This window comes from Nesoenas mayeri, assembly GCF_963082525.1.
Source record: "Nesoenas mayeri genome assembly, contig: SCAFFOLD_40, whole genome shotgun sequence".
NCBI lineage: Eukaryota > Metazoa > Chordata > Aves > Columbiformes > Columbidae > Nesoenas > Nesoenas mayeri.
In genome coordinates this window covers 32,367-50,957 of record NW_027660032.1, presented here as the reverse complement: position 1 = coordinate 50,957, position 18,591 = coordinate 32,367, and the positions used below count along the sequence as shown (strand labels likewise).

Genomic DNA, 18,591 nt, shown 5'->3' with positions numbered 1-18,591 from the left:
CAAGTCACAGTTCTAACACGGTAAGTCTCTGGCTGTAGGACAATGCAGCTTCGTTTCCTGGTGGGAGACCTTAAGCTGGTACATCCCACAATTTACAGGATCTCTCACAGTATCTCTGTTGCAGAGGAGAAGAACACACTCCAGAGCAGGGCTTCCCTGCTGCACTGTCAGAGGGACAGGGAATGACGACAACTTCTGCTGAGGGTGACTGCAGGGGGAGCACCCAGGGGTGCCCAGGGCTGTCCTGCAGAGCAGGGTCCCTGCACCCCAGGACTGTGCCGGGCAGGGACTCTGCCGCCTGCCAGGGTCAGCGCTCAGCCTGCCCGGGAGATCCCAGCAACACTGAGGGGAGAAGATGTGGTGGAAGGAGCAAACCCTATTGGGCAGGAAAGTTCTTTCTGCTGTTGATGGGGTGCTGTGTGGGTCAGGGCTGCTCACAGTTCCTGATCACCACCGGAATATTTACAACAAGAGGTTTCAAGGAGAAAATCAAGAGAAGGAGTATTTTAAAGTCATGGAACTTCACTGAGTCTTTGTTTTCAGTCTCCTACTCTTGGGAATGGGTGGGGATAAATGCAAAAGGAGTTGCTATTTTTAAACAAATGTTTGAGAACTGCAACTGTGTGATCAGTAGGCCTTTAAGAGAATGCTGTCATGCCTTCAGCCTCTCCTCTGCCTATGCAGGAACAGCATCATCTTTGCTGGACACCTTACGCTTAGTCTGACCTGTCCTGTTTTCCAGCCTGCAGACAGGAAGATGCCCCCAGGCAGTGCCTGTGAACAGGCAGGATCTATAGGGTCAGGGGGAGGGCACAGAGGGTGGGATGGTCTGTGAGCACTGACAGGGAACAGACATGGACAGGGAAACACCTCCCAGGGGAGAATCTCCAGACAGCAGGGAAATGATCAGAAATGAGAGGAAACTGAACCCGGAATGGTTATGGGAGGGAGAAGAGAGAAAAGTCCCTGTGACCCCCTGCAGGTCAGATCCCTCCTGTGAGCAGCCCCCTGGGCTCCTGTCCCACCCAGCAAAGCCTCTGCCCTCAGGGCCGGGGGCTCCAAGGCATGAAGCAGGTCCTGTGCAGCCAGAGCTGCAGTTCCTCTGCAGAGCACAGGGGCTGAGAGCAGCTGCCCGGCACTGTTGGTGTCTGGGAGGTGGCTGCACAGCTGGGGAAGGGGGACGCTGTCTGAGTGCCTGGCTGCCTCTGCCCTGGCCTCTCTCACCCCCACCCTCACCTCATTTTCCTTCTTGCTCCCTTGCTCTGGGTCACTGCTGTTGGGATCTTGTTCTTGCTGTCAGGCTCTCTGGGGATGGCAGTTTCAGCTGCAGAGTCACAGCCTGATCTTGTGTGTCCTTTCCTGCAGGTGTGTCCATGGGCACACGTGTCCCAGCTTTGCTCTGACCTGTGGGCTGTGGGCAATGCAGTCTGTGGGGCTGGGGAATGAGCTGAGTCTCCCTCAATCAAATGCCATCATTAGGACACCTGGATATCTTCTGACAGTTTCCTTCCAAGTTCTGAACTACCCTCCAGGATGCAAACCTGTCCTACAGCATCTGTGCATTATCTGAAAGACCCATGGAGAACCACAGAGATGTTGTAACAGATAAAATGCTGTTGGGTTTGTGAAAGAAGACGTGTGTGTCCTGGGCTAAACATGGGGTGCTGAAACCTTAGCGAAGGCTGAGACATTTCCTGGGTCCATCTGACACAGCTAAATCCCAGTTCTGTCCCCTGTCCCCCGTTCTCATGCCCCCTGCTGCAGAGCAGGTCTGACTACTCGGCAGCCAGCGGGCACAGTCTCTGCTCCTCACGGCAACTCCAGCCAGCACCACCCAGGGCTCAGACACCGAGCTGGAGGAAGTTCTGGAAAAGGACAACGGGGTGCAGCGGGGGAGGGTGTGTGAGAAATGGCTTTGATTTTCCTCAGAGAAATCTCCCCTATCTAGCCACTGTCTCTTCTTCTTTGGTCACTGCTCTGTGTCCAGAGGCTGCAGATGTCCAACAGCAGCTCCATCACCCAGTTCCTCCTCCTGCCGTTCACAGACACACGGGAGCTGCAGCTCTTGCACTTGTGGCTCTTCCTGGGCATCTACCTGGCTGCCCTCCTGGGCAACGGCGTCATCATCACCACCATAGCCTGGGACCAGCACCTCCACACCCCCATGTACTTCTTCCTGCTCAACCTCGCCCTCCTCGACCTGGGCTCCATCTCCACCACTCTCCCCAAGTCTATGGCCAATTCTCTGTGGGACAGCAGGACCATCTCTTACATAGGATGTGCTGCCCAGGTCTTCCATGTAGGTTTCTTCTTTGGTGCAGAGTATTGTCTCCTCACCATCATGTCGTACGACCGCTACGTTGCCATCTGCAAACCCCTGCACTACGGGACCCTCCTGGACAGCAGAGCTTGTGTCCACATGGCAGCAGCTGCCTGGGCCTCAGGTTTTCTCAATGCTCTTCTGCACACGGCCAATATATTTTCACTGCCCCTGTGCAAGGGCAATGCCCTGGGCCAGTTCTTCTGTGAAATCCCCCACATCCTCAAGCTCTCCTGCTCACACTCCTACCTCAGGGAAATCTGGCTTCTTGTGGTCAGTGTCTTAGTGTTATTTGGGTGTTTTGTGTTCATTGTGGTGTCCTATGTGCAGATCTTGAGGGCCGTGCTGAGAATCCCCTCTGAGCAGGGTCGGCACAAAGCCTTTTCCACCTGCCTCCCTCACCTGGCCGTTGTCTCTCTCTTTATCATCACTGTCATGTTTGTCTACCTGAAGCCCCCCTCTATATCCTCCCCATCCCTCGATCTGGTGGTGTCTGTTCTGTACTCGGTGGTGCCTCCAGCAGTGAATCCTCTCATCTACAGCATGAGGAACCAGGAGCTCAAGGATGCTTTGTGCAAACTCATATCTTAGTTTTTTCTGAAGCATTAAACCGCCCATCTGCTTCTACATAGCAGTTTTAATGTAACGAATTACCGGCGCAGCCTGTGATCTCTGTTATCTGTTTTTATTGGTTGTTTTTTTTATTGTGATAATTTGTCATCCGCTTTCTAATTCACTATCTGCTCTTCTTTTATAACCACTGGCTGTGTAAATGAGGAGCCATGGTCTGGTTGTATTTAAACAAATAACGTGTCTCGTAGTGACTTGATTTTTGCTATATCCTTGCTGCAAGGCCTGTTTGGAGATGCAGGGACAGTTTCTGTGATGGAAGGAGGGGAAAGAAATCCAGCCTTGGAGCCCTGCCAGGGAGCAGCAGCGTTTGTTCTTCCAGAGCTGTTCTGGTTCATCTCCCACACTCTCCTTCTCATCCCTGGAGTTGGTGCAAGGCCTGAGTGCTCTGGCAGCTTGGTCACCGTCCTGCTGTGTGCCAGTGCTGTGGGCACAGGCAGGGACAGGCAATGGGCACTGCTGTGACAACGCTGGCCTCACAACAGCCTTTCTACAGAGAAAGGTGATCTCCTATGGGCAATACATGATAGTTTATGTCTTCAAGCATATGCTTACAATAGTGTCCCACAGATTCAAACCCCAGTGTGCAGCTGAATAGAGTGTGTGTGCAGGGCTGGCACATAGCAATGTCCTCTCACAGCCAGGCTCCTGTCAGAGACCTACAGGACCAGCAGAGCAGGGGCTGGGCTGTGCCCCTGTGCACTGGACACCACTTTGGTAGGAGCCCCAGGTCAATCACCATGGAGCTGCCCCCTCACAACCACCATTTCCAGCACTGGCCTCTCACCCACAGACGCTGTTCTTCCCTCCATGGAGGGACACTGAATGAGTAGGTGCAGATGAGATGTGAGCATGCACATCATGGATGTGAGGTGAGATGAACGCAAGTGAGCACAAACACTCTCAGCTATTCCTTGTGCTTCCATTAAGGCCTGTGGCACAGACAAGGTCTTGAGGTCACTTCATTGGGAGGAACACCCCATGGGTTTAGAGGTCCTTGGAAAAGGTAGATATCAAACCCATCTGCATGAAAAGCACAAAGGAGAATTAATGGCTGGTCAACCTGCCTCCATACCTGGAATTTTGCAGGGTCACAGACATGGTGTTCCATGGTGTCCCAGTAGCCAGATCAGGGATCCCTGGGCTGGAGAACTGGAAGCTGGGTGGAAAGTTGGCTGGACAATCAAGCCAAATGTCATCAGTGGTACAAAGCCCTCCGTGCAGCCAGTTACTAGTTTCATCTCCCACTGACCAGCACTTGGACCAACACTGTTAAACATCTTTATTCTCCCTCTGTGTGATGTGACGAGTGCACTGTCAGCTCCTCTGTGAATGATGCAAATTTGGGAGGAACCCTTGAACAGCCTCACCTGGTTCACCCTGCCTGGAGCAGGACAGTGAGACAAGTGGGACAAGGACTCTCTTCAAACCTCAAGTTATTCTGAGACTAAATGAATCTTTCCTTTGTGGAGAGTATTTTGAAGACAAATAAGAAGAGGAAGAATAAAAAGAATAAGAGACATAAAACGAGTTCTAAAAGTTATCAACATAAATACAGCAGTTCCTCTGAAAAGTCTTTTTGAACTCGAATCTCTAGTAGGGAATATATTTGATAAATTTGACAAAACAAGCATACTTTGATCTGATCGAGTCCTGGGTCATGAAAAAGTTGATGGATAGGTATGGTATTATGAGTTCAGTTGTGTCTCAGACACTCATAATCCAGTCAGAATCATGTGGCTATGAAGGGACAGTGGGGTCAGTTCTGTGTCTGGAGGTGACAGTCCAGCAGCAGGTACATGGCTGGGAAAGAGCCTCTGCCCAAGTGGCCACAGGTCCTATCCAGAAAGAGACCTTGGAGATGGGTTGTCATGTCCATTCCGCCTGAGAACATGACAGAACATCAGCAGGGACCACAAGAAGCCTAACGGGTTGGGTTCCCTGCATGAAGGGCAGTTTATGAGATGGTCGAGCTTTTCTTGATAGTGGGAAGAAGCAGGAAAGAGACAAAAGAAGTCCACTTGGAAGGTGAGGACTGGATAAGAGGAGGAAGAAATGTCACTGGAAGGGCAGTGCTGTGGGGCAAGAGGTGACCCAGAGGGAGCTGGATCAGTCCATGGTTTGTGTTCCAAAGAGCAGGCGGTGAGGGTGCAGACACAGCAGTGAAGGTGCAGAAATGCTGAGTGAGAGCAGGTGAGAAGCGAGATGGGTGTCTGCAGCCTGCAGGGAAAGAGGGGCAGGGGCAGCACCGTGTGGAACAGCCTGTGGTGGAGATGGCAAAGGGCGCTGTAAGGCTGGAAGGGACCCACAGAAGCCAGGTCTGTGTCCCCTTGGCCAGGGCAGTTGTCTCTGCCACTGACCCCAGGAGCAGACATGTTGTCCTCATGGCATTGGGGCCTCGGTGTCTCCTTGCAGCCCCATGGAGAAGCTGGAAGTTGTTGTCCCAGTGTTGTCCTTCCCTGGGCCTTGCACACCCACATCCCACGGTCCCAGGAAGAGCCCTGAGCCGTGTGTGAGGGACAGGAACCCCCTTCCCATCGCCTGGAGCTCATGGCTTCTCCTTTCTGCTGCAGAAAGCAAACCAAGGGGTTTCTGAGGATCAGAGCTGAAGAAAAGACTCAAAGGAGACCTCATGGTGGCTATAGCTTCCTCACAAAGAAAGAAGGAAGGGAAGGTACTGATCTCTTCTCTGTGGTGACCAATAAAGGAACCCGAGTGAATGGCAGGAAGATGTGCCAGTGAAGGGTCAGGTTGGACTTGAGGAAATGGTTTTTGACCCAGAGGTGCTGGACACTGAACAGGCTCCCTAGGGAGGTGTCACGGCCCCAACCTGACAGTGTTCAAGAAGAGACCAAACAACGTCCTCAGACACACGGGGTGACCTGTGGGGTGTCCTGTGCAGGGACAGGAGTTGGACTCCATGATCCTTGTGGGTCCTTCCAACTCAGGACATTCCATGATTCTGTGAAATACTAGGTCAAAAGTCCATGTTTTCATTGTCCAGATGAAATGTAAAACATACACATCATGTGCATGTCCACTGTGTGCATGTGGTGAGATGAACCCAAGTGAGCACAAACGCCATCAGCTGTTCCTTGGGGTGCCATAAAGGTCAGTGGGACAGAGATGGTGTTTGGGGGTCTCTTCCAACCTGTGTTATTGTAGGATTCCATGAATCTTTTCCTTGGAGATCTAAAATGCCCCAGAGTAAATAAAACAGCTCCTCTGAGGAACGTTTCTCCACTCAAACCCTTGATAGGAAATCTATCAGATACATTGGATGAAAGCAGCTCAGTTTGATCTGCTCACACACTGGACCACAAGGAGGGTGATGGTGGGTACGATGTTGTGTGGTCACTGTGTCTCAGGAACTCATTGTCCAGTAGGAGCCAATGGCTGTGGAGGGCACTGTGAGGTCACTTCTGCCTCTGCAGGGGATTGGCCAACAGCAGGAACATGGCTGGCAAAGGACTGTGAGGTCACACACCAGACGAGCAATGGGGCCCAGTCAGCATGGCCTGATGAAAGGCAGGTCCTGCTTGACCAGCCTGATCTCCTTCTGTGACAAGGTGACCGCTGAGCAGATGAGGGAAAGTCTGTCGTGGGCAGTGAATCTGCCACACGGGCTGTGGGTGTTGTGTCCTTAGACTGCAGTGAAGCCTTTGACACCGTGTCCCACAGCATCTCCTGGAGAAGCTGCAGCTCATGGCCTGGATGGTGTATGTGCGATGGGTAAAGAACTGGCTGGAAGGCATTTTAGAGTCATTTGTCCCCTTCCTGTTCAGATGGGCGTCCCATCAATGCATCACTGCTCTACCCCAGTGTAGACAGGCACAAGGCCTTCTCCTCCTGGACCTCTCATCAATGTCACTGGTTTCTATAGCATCCCTCATCCTGGACTGTGGAATGCCCAAAACAGCCCTTCCGAGACAGTTTGACAAAGTCTTTTTTCTACTCCATCCCCACATCCCTGTTCAATCCCCTCATGTACAGCTCAAGGACCAGAAAGGTTGGGTACAAGTGGAGCTTTGAGAAAAATGGTTAGGAAAGCTTTGAGGTGCACAGAGAGCCCATCACCATGTTGACAAGCTGCTCTCTCCGAACAGGCCCAGAGGACCTGGACAGCATTTGCTGTGTCCCAGAAACTCGCCTGGAAGTTTGGGATATGGAGAAGAGGTTTGGTCTGGGAAGGGACAGACAGGGGCTGGTGGAACTGGCTGGTGTGACCGTGAGACGTCTCTCCAACACCTCAGAAAAGTCCTGGCTCTCAGGGAGGCTGCATGGTCCTCTGAGAAAGAAAATAGCAAACATGACTTATCATGGAATCATAGAATAATTGCGGTTGTAAGAGACCATTACGATCATCGAGTCCAACCGTAACCTAATTTTGGCCCTAAACCATGTCCCTAAGAGCCCCATCTATCTGTGTTTTAGATAGCTTCAGTGATGGTGACTCCACAACCTCACTGGGCAGTCTGCTCCATTGCTTCAAAACCCTTTCCCTGAAGAATTTCTTCCTAATATCCAATCTAAACCTCTCCGTGCGTAACTTGAGGCCATTTCTTCTTGTCCTATCACTTGCTACTTGGGAGAAGAGACCAACACCCTCCATGATAAAACCTCCTTTCAGGCAGCGGTAGAGAGTAATAAGGTCTCTCCTCAGCCTCCTGTTCTCAAGGCTGAACAGCCCCAGCTCCCTCAACCGCTCCTCGTCAGACTGGTGCTCCAGACCCTTCACCAGCCTTGTCACCCTCCTCTGAACTCTCTCCAGCACCTCAATGTCTTCCTTGCCATGAGGGGCCTCAAAATGACCCCAGGATTCAAGGTGCAGCCTCACCAGTGCCCAGTACAAAGGGATGATCACTTCTCTAGTCCGGCTAAAGCTCTGATTGAATCAAGGCTTGAACACCTTGGTGTGACCCAGTTGGTGATGGGTTGGACTGCAGACTCCTGAGGTCCCTTCAGCCTCAGTTCTCTCATGATCCCATTGTGATGTTGGGCTCTGTTTCAGACTGGAGCAGAGCAGGCGATGATGGGGCAGGACCCACCTGTGCTGTAGGTGACCATCTAAACCAACATCTCAGCCAGGGAACCAGCCAACACCTCAGTGTGACTCGCTCTGGGCAACGTGTGAGGAGTCCTGGGCAGGGCAGGTTCAGAGGGCATGGGGCGCTGTGCAAGACACAACATGATCTTGGCTTCATGCCTGCAGGCCCATCAGATGTCTGTTAATGTCAATGAAAGTTAAAATAAGAAGAACTGAAGACAAAGATCCAAAGGAAGGTGTCAAGTAACTTTCTTTCTTTCCTTCCTTCTTTCTTTCTTTCTTTCTTTCTTTCTTTCTCTCTTTCTTTCTCTCTTTCTCTCTTTCTCTCTTTCTCTCTTTCTCTCTTTCTCTTTTTCTCTCTTTTCCTTTCTTTCTTTCTTTTCCTTTCTTCCTTCCTTCCTTCCTTCCTTCCTTCCTTCTTTCTTTCTTTCTTTCTTGTTATGTATGTATTTATGTATATATTTATGTATGTATTTATTTATGTATTTATTTATGTATTTATGTATGTATTTATTTACTTATTTAATTATTTACTTACTTATTTACTTAGTTATTTACTTATTTATTTTTATTTATTTATTTATTTCTTTACTTACTTACTTATTCATTAATTTACTTACTTACTTATTCATTTATTTATTTTAAAGTCTTTTCAGGGGAGTCTCTTTGAAAAGAAAAGAGTTCTCCAGAACTGGGGTTGGATTCAGGACACAAATGTCTTCAGCTCCAGGGACACAAACACCTGGTGCCAGTGTAGATGCCCCGGGAACCCCTGCCCAGGCTCCATCTGCACTGCACGGTGCTCTGGTCTCCCCAGGTCCTGTGTGACAGATGCCAATCCCAGGCCAGCACCTCAGGTACACTGGGCCCTAAAATGGCCCTGGCTGTTTATGGTGAGACAAGTGATGACTGATGTCTGTCTCGAAACCGCCACTTTTTTGTTGTTGTTTCTTTGTTTTGGTATTTTTGTTTGGTTGGTCAGTTGGTTGGTTTGGGTTTTGTTTTTGGTTGTTGTTCTTGGATGGTTGGTTTGGATTTTGTTTTGCTTTGGTTTTGTGGGTGTTTTTGTTTATTTTGTTTGGTTTGTTCTTTTCATTGACTGGAGATTTTTGTTTAGTTGTTTTTTCAACATATTAAAATTTAAAAGAAAAAAGCCAAAAAGCGCATTATGGGGAAGTTTAGCAAGGGAAGGAGAAGAAATATTGGTCTTCCCCTGCACTTCTATTACCAACACTCTATTATTTCATCTCTCTCGTCATTCAGGAGTTCCCACCTCTCCTGATTCAATGTCCCTGTCCAAGGACAACTTTCCAGCCCTGTCTGGACATTTGCCCTTCCCAGTGCTCTCAGGTTTCTCCTCCACTTGCTCTTTGGTCATTCAGTGGCCTCTCAACTGTCTGGTTTCTGCTTTGAGCTTCAGGGAGTTACAAACTTGCCCCGTTCTTCAGAGCTCTAATTGACATGGCAGTCAACACGTTCATTGTGTTTATTTCTATGCTCTCCTGTCTCTCTGTCTAAAGCAGTTCTTGTGTGGGTGTCCCTTGTGGATGCTGGACCTCATCAGATCCACTTACACACACAGCTGAGGAAAGTGTTTTGCTGTTGATTGAACTGTGCAGTGTTTGCACAGGAGAACAGGTGGAGCTGGTGCACAGGAGCTGCAGCATCTCCTGCAGAGCTCAGTGGAGAAGTCTGATGGAGGAAAAGTGATGCAATCTCTGGTGGCCAAGGAGGGAACCGGCAGACTGGGGGTGGGGGTGAGGACCCAGGTTGTCCATACAGTGTCCAGCCTCAAGGACTGTTCTCCTGCCTGTCCAGATGTCTCCAGGAGACCCTCGGGATCAATGTCCAGTGTAGAATGCTGCTGTCACTTCTTCTATAAACTAGAAAATGATTGAAAATAACCTGGAAAGAAAAAACCCTCCTTTATGAAATCTTCTTTGAAACCTTCATCAGCAAGTGTCCCATTGAAACCTCTCCAGTTAGTTCTACAAGTCTGGAAAATTTGAAGAAAATTACAGAAAAGAACATCGCTCGTTAGGGCTTTCTGTGTTTTAATGAGCCCCATGGCGTATTTGGTGCTGAGTCCATGAACCTCAGATACCAAGGACAGACTGAAGAATCTGCTCAAGAAGTCCAAGCCAGAACAAACTCCAAAGTACCTTGAAGCATTAATGGGCCCCACTGAGGGCTGTTACTGACAAAGCCTCCCAGGGACTCGTTAGAGCAGATAATTGGAGGCAGTGATTGCATCAGGCACAGGCAAAGTGCAGCAGCTCTGATGCTGAGAAAGCCCTTGGTTTGTCTGCTGAAGGACAATGGCCAAGCCTTGAGCCCCTGCCCCTGGAAGGGAGATCCTGTCCCTCACGTGTGGCTCAGGGCTCTTCCTGGGGCTGTGGGGAGTGCGATGCCCAGTGCAGGACAATGGTGTGACACTCCCTGGGGCTGCAAGGAGGCAATGGGGTGCCATGGCCATGACAACCATGTGTCTCCTCTTAGGCCTCGCTGGCAGGGACATCAGCCATAGCCAAGGGGACAAAGACCTTGGCTCTTGCAGGGACATCCAGCCTTGCCAGCGCCCTTGGCCATCTCCACCATGGTCCATCTTGCACTGTCCCAGGCCTGTGGCTGTTTCCCCACAGGCTGCAGACACCCCATGTGCTTCCCCACCTTGTTCTCAGCCCAGTGTGTCCCTACCTGTGCTGCTGTCTCTCCATCCTCACCAGCTGTTCCTGGAAACACAAAGCCATGGCTGATCCAGACTCCTTGAATGACCACAGCACTGCACTCAGAATGACATTTCTTGATCCTGAGCTCCACTGTTGACCTCCAGAGCTGCAGTTTCTGATGATTTTCCTTTCTCTTGCTGTTCCCTCTACCAAAAATAGTAAAATAAAATAAAATAAAAGGCGTCATCTTGGAAAGTGATTTTCAAGATTTCTGAAGCTACTACTGCCCTTTCTTGTCATGGTTTTACCACAGCCACCAACCAAGACCATGAGAGCTGCTCACATCCTGCTCCCAGTCCCCAGGTGGGATAAGGGAGAGAACTGAATGGGAAGGGAGAAACTTGTGGGTTTAGACAAAAAATTAATAAGACAATAAAAATAATACACTACTACTAATAATATACTTTTACAAAGTTATACATAAAGTAAAATATATGACACTAGGTTCAATCCCCCACAGAACTCCCATTGTGCTGGAGAGGCAGCCCAAAAGAAGAGAGCACCCTGGTCCCAAACAGCTGATCCAGGCAAAAGAAAGTACAAGTGCGAAAGGCAGAGAGGCCCAAGGGCCAACTGAAAAACAGCAAAACATCATAAAACTGAACTAACACTGAACTCCCAATAGAATGGGACTTCCAAACAGTGCTAAGCAAAGCAGCCGGAAAACCAAAACTAACGGACTGGAAAAGGCACCTCCAGCTTTATACCGAGCATGATGCTAATGACAGAGAATAGCTCCTTGATTGACCTGGATGTCAATCAAGGTGCTGTCCTGTCTGTGTCCCCTTGACCAATTTGCACCTGCAGCTGCACTCCAGAGAAGTCCTTGGTTTCACTGACAATAGTCCAGGTAAATTAAATAGAAATAGATAAATTAAATTAAGAAAATACACTCAGTGCTATCCTCCATGTAACTCCAGTCACACGGAGCAGCCAGTCCTGCAGAAGGGAGCACCTTGGTCCTGAACAGCCCATCCCAGCCAGAGAGAGCAAAAGGGCAACAGGCAGAAAGGCCCAAAGGCCAACGGCAAAATGGCAGAACGGCAAAAGGCCGGACTGACATCGAATTCCTGACAGAATGAAACTTCTGAATGGAACTGACCAAACCAGCTGGAAAACCGAAAGTGACGGATGTAACAAGCCCAAAAGTCGGCTCCAGCTTTAGACTGAGCATGGTGCTAACAACAGCCAAGATATCAGTGAGTTCTGACATTCCTTTCAAAGCAAATGGCAAACACTGTGAAGCTGCTAAAAGACAAAATGAACTCTATCCCAGGGAAGAAAGAGCGTTACTTCATTATTCTCATAGTAAATCCAAACAAAAGATTGTACTGGCTTTGAAGGAGAGAGATTCAAAATGCATGAAGAAAATAAATTCAGTTTCAGTAGAAACAGCACGTTTCCTCAGGCTCCCCTTCACCAGGCTAAAGAAGTTTGGGTCTCTCAACATCTCCACACGTGACCCAGACTTTCTCTGGCCACACGACAGCTCCTCCCGTTCCTCCAGAATGGGGAACCTCACACTGGGACACACGGCTCCAGATGTGACCACACCAGTGCTGAGTCACGATGGGCAATAACTGCCCTTGTCTGGGTGGCCACGCTCCTCCCAGTGCAGCCCAATGTGCTCGTGGGCATGTTCCTGCTCAGCACCACTGAGAACTGGCTGAACATCCAGGCTCAGAGGGTTGTGACCAGTGGCACAAAGCCCAGCAGGAGGTACCATGAGGAGCACTGAAGGACACCATATCCCCACCCAGATCTCCTCCTACAGGTGTCTCTTGGGTCCCTGGAACCACCTCAGTGCCAAGGGGAGAGCACGGCCTGTATGGGGTGGAGGAGATGGGGTCTGGAATGAGGGTCCAGGGGCAGTTTCTCCTGGTTGTTCAGGCAGCAACAAGCTGGGCTGGATATTTGGAGAGAGGAACTCTTCCTAAGGGCCTCCAATGGGCTTGGGGATGGTCTAGATGCATTCAAGGACCTTTACATCCTTGTTGTAAAAATATGTGGGGCCCAGAACTGCACGCAGAACTCAAGGTGAGGCCGCACTAATGCTGAATACAGCAGCATAGTCACCTCTTTTGACCACATGGCCATGCTGTGTTTGATGCAAACCAGGATGGGGGCTATTGTCTTGACTGTTGGGGGACAGTGTTGCCTCCTATTGACCCTGTGGCCAACCATCACGCCAGATCCCTCTCTGCAGGGCTGCTCTCCAGCCGCTCTCTCCCAATCTACACTTGCACTCAGTGTTACTCTATCCCAGGTGAACAATCCAACTCTTGGACTTGTTCAGTTTCATGCCCAGTGCTGGGTCCTGCACTTGGGTCACAACAACCCCAGGCAGCACTACGGGCTCAGGGAAGAGCGGCTGGAAATCTGCCCAATGGAAAAGGCCCAGGGGTGTTGGTGGACAGTGACAGAACGTGAGCCAGCGTGTGCCCGGGTGGCCAAGAAGGCCACCAGCATCCCAGCATGCATCAGGAATAGTGTGGCCAGCAGGACCAGGCAAGTGATCATCCCTCTGTTCTTGGCACTGGTGAGGCATCACCTCAAATCCAGTGTTCAGTTTTGGGCCCCTCACTACAAGAAAGACCTTGGGGTGCTGGAGTGAGTTCAGAGAAGGGCAACAAAGCTGGTGAGGAGTCTGGAGAACAAGTCAGACGGGGAGCAGTGGAGGTAACTGGGGCTGTTTAGCCTTGAGAACAGGAGGCTGAGGGGAGACCTTATAGCTGTCTACAGCTACCTGAAAGGAGGTTGGAACATGGAGGGTGTTGGTCTGTTCTCCAGTTTAGCAAGTGGTAGAAGGAGAGAAAACGGCCTCAAGTTGCACCTGGGAATATTCAGTTCATATATTAGGAAAAGATTCTTCATGGAAGAGTTTGTGAGGCATTGGAACAGGCTGCCCAAGGAGTGGTTGAGTGACCATCCCTGGAGGTGTTTAAAGGACATATAGATGAGGTTCTTAGGGACATGGTTTAGTGCCAGAGTTAGGTTAATAATTGGACTCAATGATCTTGAGAGTCTCTCCCAACTTAAATTATTCTATGATCTCTTTGGGATGAGAAACGTGATGGGGCAGCTCTCCCAGATGGAGTACTGGGATGGATGGATGGACAGATGGGTGGAGAGATAGATGGATTGGGACAGAGAGGGGGATCAGCCTATCAGCCTAGGGCTGGGGCCAGCCATGGCATGATGGAAGCAAGGCCAGCCCCGCTTTGTCCCCTGCTCCTGTTTCCTCCTGCGCCAGCCCCTCTCACCAGCACACGACTCCTGGCCAGGAGCTCTTCATGCTGCTCCTGCTACCGCAGTGACAGAGCAGCCTGCCCTGAGCTGGGGAATGCAGAAACAGGATTCTGTGGGTCATTCATTCCCCTGTTGAAACACAGAGCACAGGGAGCAGGCTGTGGTGCCTGGAAACCACAGTGAGACAGTCCAAGGCAGATCACGGAAGGTCCTTCACCATCTCCAGGAACACTGGGCACCCAGAGATGGACACTCCGACCAGCACCATGACGTAACGTGGTGCCCCATGTCCTCCCCTGAGCCCATGAAAAAAAAAGCACAGCAGCATGCCCTTGTGGGGGAAATTTATTCAGGCTGACCACAGCGTTGGAAGAAGAGATCAAGCCCCAAAGACTGAGACTGAGGAAATCCCGTTTTGTGGGGTGTTTCAAAAAGATGGCTGCAATTTCAGAAATACAGTGATTTCAAAATGGGTCCACACCTGTATTACAGAGATGTGACACAGGACACCAGCTGTACCAGGGCCCCAGAAACAGGTAGACAGGCCTCTGAGTCACTGCTCTGGAGAAGAGCCATGGGAGAAGAAATTCCTTGACAAACATGGTTATCACAGATGAAATGCTCAATGCACAGGAGGTTTCTGAGATGAACTGGAAATCACTTCTGAAGAGACATGGGTAACTTATTGTTGCTGAAAGAAAAATGACTGAATCAGCTTCTTCAGTGCCACTTTCAGCTCCTGGTTCCTCATGCTGTAGATGAGGGGGTTCACTGCTGGAGGCACCACCGAGTACAGAACAGACAGCACCAGGTCCAGGGATGGGGAGGAGATGGAGGGGGGCTTCAGGCTGGCAAATACGCCAGTGCTGACAAACAGGGAGACCACGGCCAGGTGAGGGAGGCAGGTGGAAAAGGCTTTGTGCCGACCCTGCTCAGAGGGGATCCTCAGCACGGCCCTCAAGATCTGCACATACGACACCACAATGAACACAAAACATCCCTCAAAAAACAAAGCACTAAACATGAGAAGGCCAAGTTCCCTGAGGTAGGAGTGTGAGCAGGAGAGCTTGAGGATGTGGGGGATTTCACAGAAGAACTGGCCCAGGGCATTGCCCTTGCACAGGGGCAGTGAAAATGTATTGGCTGTGTGCAGCAGAGCATTGAGAAACCCAGTGGCCCAGGCAGCTGCTGCCATGTGGACACAAGCTCTGCTGCCCAGGAGGGTCCCGTAGTGCAGGGGTTTGCAGATGGCAACGTAGCGGTCGTAGGACATGACGGTGAGCATAGAAAAGTCTGTACCAAGCAAGAAACATACAAAGAAGACTTGGGCAGCACACCCTGCATAGGAAATGACCCTTGAATCCCAGAGAGAGTTGGCCATGGATTTGAGGAGAGTGGTGGAGATGGAGCCCAGGTCGAGGAGAGCGAGGTTGAGCAGGAAGAAGTACATGGGGGTGTGCAGGTGCTGGTCCCAGGCTATGGTGGTGATGATGAGGCCGTTGCCCAGGAGGGCAGCCAGGTAGATGCCCAGGAAGAGCCAGAAGTGCAAGAGCTGCAGCTCCCGTGTGTCTGTGAACGGCAGGAGGAGGAACTGGGTGATGGAGCTGCTGTTGGACATTGGCTGCCTGTGGGCATGAGGACCTGTCATAGGAGTAAAAAACAGTTACAAGTTAGGGGAGAATTCTCTGAGGAAAATAAACATGCTGTTTCTCATGGAAAACCCCTCCCTGATGGAGGGATGTTTCAGCTCATTCTCTCTTTCTACCAAGTGAGAAAAAACTGTTCATCACAGCTTAAAAGACAGTTTGGGCATCTGGTTTCCATGAACTCATCCTTGGGGCAAGATCCCGTGAGTTGGTGTCAGAAAAAGAAGTGACCGACACTTGCACCCCAACCTCACAGAGCAAGAGCACCAGGGACAGGTGGAGAAACAGAGAAGAACACTGCAGTGTTCCCGGGAAATAAAGCAGGAACAGAAAGGGCATGCTGTGGAACCTTCTCCTGACCCGGCTGTGCCGCTGTCACTCACATAATGACACTGGAGAGCAAGTACTTTCAGCACCTTTTTTGAGTACCACATTCCAGGAAACCTTCAGCTGGAGGTCCAGCTGCTGAGGTGGAGACTCGTGACCTGGACCCCATGGCTTTGGGGCAGAGGGTCTGCTGGGGAGGAGAGGAGACCAGGGGTTGCACTGGGAAATGTGTCTGCACTGCAGGGGATTGCAGGGGGGCCTGAATCCCCTCCCCAGCATTTCTGGTCCATCTCCCTCTCCCTGCCCATGTCTGTGCTGCCTGCAGCTGTGTGTCTGTCCCTGGTCTGCTCCCTGTCAGTGTCACAGACCCCGTCCCACCCGCTGTGTGCTCAGCTCTGTCCTGCTCACACCTCCTGGCACTGCCCAGGGGCAGCTCTGTGTGTGCAGGGGCTCAGGAGCAGCTCACACACGTCCTAATGAGAACTGGGGTCTCAGTGTCTGCTCCAAAGAGAGAAATAAATCCCCATCTCCCACTGCACACCCAGACGAGCAAGAGTGGAAAACTGAACGCACAGACTCCTTCCCTTGCAGCTGTTCCTATATTGAAGTCCTTGTTCAGAAGGACCCTGTGCCATGTCTGTGGGGGGATCTGGAGCTCTGAGCAGCCCTGACCCACACAGCCTCCTTCAGCCCCACAAGCTCCCTGCCTGCCCTGCCGGGGGTCGCTCCTTCCCCCCACAGCTGCTGCCATGGGATCTCCCGGGCAGGCTGAGCGCTGACCCTGGCAGGCGGCAGAGTCCCTGCCCGGCACAGCCCTGGGGTGCAGGGACCCTGCTCTACAGGACAGCCCTGGGCACCCCTGGGTGCTCACCCGGCTTCACAGCTGTTCAACATGGCCTGACAAGAGCCCCGTCCTTACAGATCCCACAAGCTGTGCCTGTGCCAGTTTCAGGAGATGCCTCCAGGAGCTACAGCTGCACTGCCCTGCACCACAGACTTACCATGACAAGGGCTGCAACGGTTTCTCCTCCAGTGAGCTCTCAGTCATCCTCCAGTCCTGAGCACCTTTAATCTCTCTCTGCCTGGCTCGTCTGCTGAGATCCCCAGGCAGAGCCCTCAGCCCTGCTGCGTGTGCAGAGGAGCTGCTCCTGGGCAGAGCTGTCTCTCTGCAGCGCTGCCGCTGCCATGAGCTCCCTGTGTCCCAGGAGCCCAGCCCAGCTCAGCAGCACAGGAGCAGCACAAGGCGCTTTAATGACCCCTCTGGTGGGTTTGGTGCTGAGCCCATGGACCTCAGACCCTGGAGGAAGGTGATGAAACTTCTCAAGAAGTCAAAGTTAGATTCAAACTCCAAAGTTTCTTGTACTGTTAATGGGTCCCACTGAGGGAACCTACTGAGAAACAATATCCAGGTTTGGTTAGAGAGGAAAACTGGAGGTCAGGAAAAGCAAAGTAAAGATGTCTCTGATGCTGAGGAAACCTGGTTGTGTTTCTTTAACCAAAAGCCAAACCCTGACCTTGTACCATGGGAAGTCAGATCCTGTGCCTCCCACGTTGCCCAGGGCCCTTCCTGGGACACTGTGATGTGGGGCTGTGCAAGGCCAAGGGCAGGACTATGGTCCCACACCTCCCAGGTTCCTGGCTGGGGACAAGGAAGGTTTTGGAGCTCATTGACAACATCTTCCTGACACGGGTGACTGAGGAGTCAGTGGGGTGAGGTGCCCTGTGGGACTTCACACTTACAAACCAGAAAGAGTTGGTCAGGATGGAACAGTCAGGGATGGGAAAGTGGAGCTGAGGCTCCTGGGAGATGAGAACAAGGCCAAGAGCAGGATTTCAGGAGAGCAGGATTTGGCCTGCTGAGGGACCTGCTTGGGTCCTGTGGGACATGACCTTGGTGTCTGCAGTGCTTTTCTCTCCCATCTCCTCCCTCCTCTCTCCCACCTGCTGTTGTGCAGCGTTTTTTACCCTTTCTCAAATACAATATCCCAGAGGTGCTGCCAGCATCACTGAGTGGCTCAGATTGGGCAAGGAGTGGGTTCAACTTGGAGCAGCTGAAATCGGCTCTGTCTGACGTTGGTAAAACTCCTGTTGCCTTCTCAGAGAGGTGGCAACTATAGCATACCCACACTCACTCTCAGTTCCAAGACTTTGTCCTGTATACCCAACAGAGAGTGAAAATGTGTTGGGTGTTACAAACTACATGATCATGTAGAAGAAATGGACAAGATCTTCTGTCAGCCACTCAAGGAGGAACTCTCCAGTAAATGAGCAGGTTCCTATGTGGAACTGTAATTGCTCTGATATTCACAGGCCTGAGAAAGCGGCAAGTGCCAACAGTCCAGAGGATCTTGGGCCAACTGCTTAACATGTCTACATCGTGGGCCAATGAGAGTGATGCTCACCTGGATCTGGAACTGGAAACAAAGAAACCCTGGTAAAGGATGTGAACATCAGGGTCCAGCTTGTCTTTTGTGACCAGGACACAGTGGGGTCCCAGGCACCAGAAGGGAGGCAGGAAGGCCAGCAGCAGAGCACAGGCTGGTGGGCTCCAGAGGAGAAGACTTTGACATACTGGGGGATGATGGTCAATGTGGAGACATGGGAGTAGATCTGAAGGGTGAAGGAGCTCAGGATATCTGATAA

The 18,591-nt window shown here is 51.1% G+C and overlaps 2 protein-coding genes across 2 annotated transcripts; one reads left to right on the top strand and one right to left on the bottom strand.

The window, feature by feature from the left end:
- Positions 1-1,996: 1,996 nt before the first annotated feature.
- On the top strand, positions 1,997-2,911 carry LOC308052357 (olfactory receptor 14J1-like; the record flags this gene model as incomplete). Its single annotated transcript, XM_080364439.1, has 1 exon — positions 1,997-2,911. The coding sequence occupies one exon, from the start codon at positions 1,997-1,999 to the stop codon at positions 2,909-2,911; it is 915 nt and encodes a 304-aa protein (XP_080220565.1).
- Positions 2,912-14,657: 11,746 nt separating this feature from the next.
- On the bottom strand, positions 14,658-15,593 carry LOC308052331 (olfactory receptor 14J1-like; the record flags this gene model as incomplete). The annotated part of the gene is made up of 1 exon (XM_080364420.1): positions 14,658-15,593. The coding sequence occupies one exon, from the start codon at positions 15,591-15,593 to the stop codon at positions 14,658-14,660; it is 936 nt and encodes a 311-aa protein (XP_080220546.1).
- Between the last annotated feature and the right edge of the window lie 2,998 nt (positions 15,594-18,591).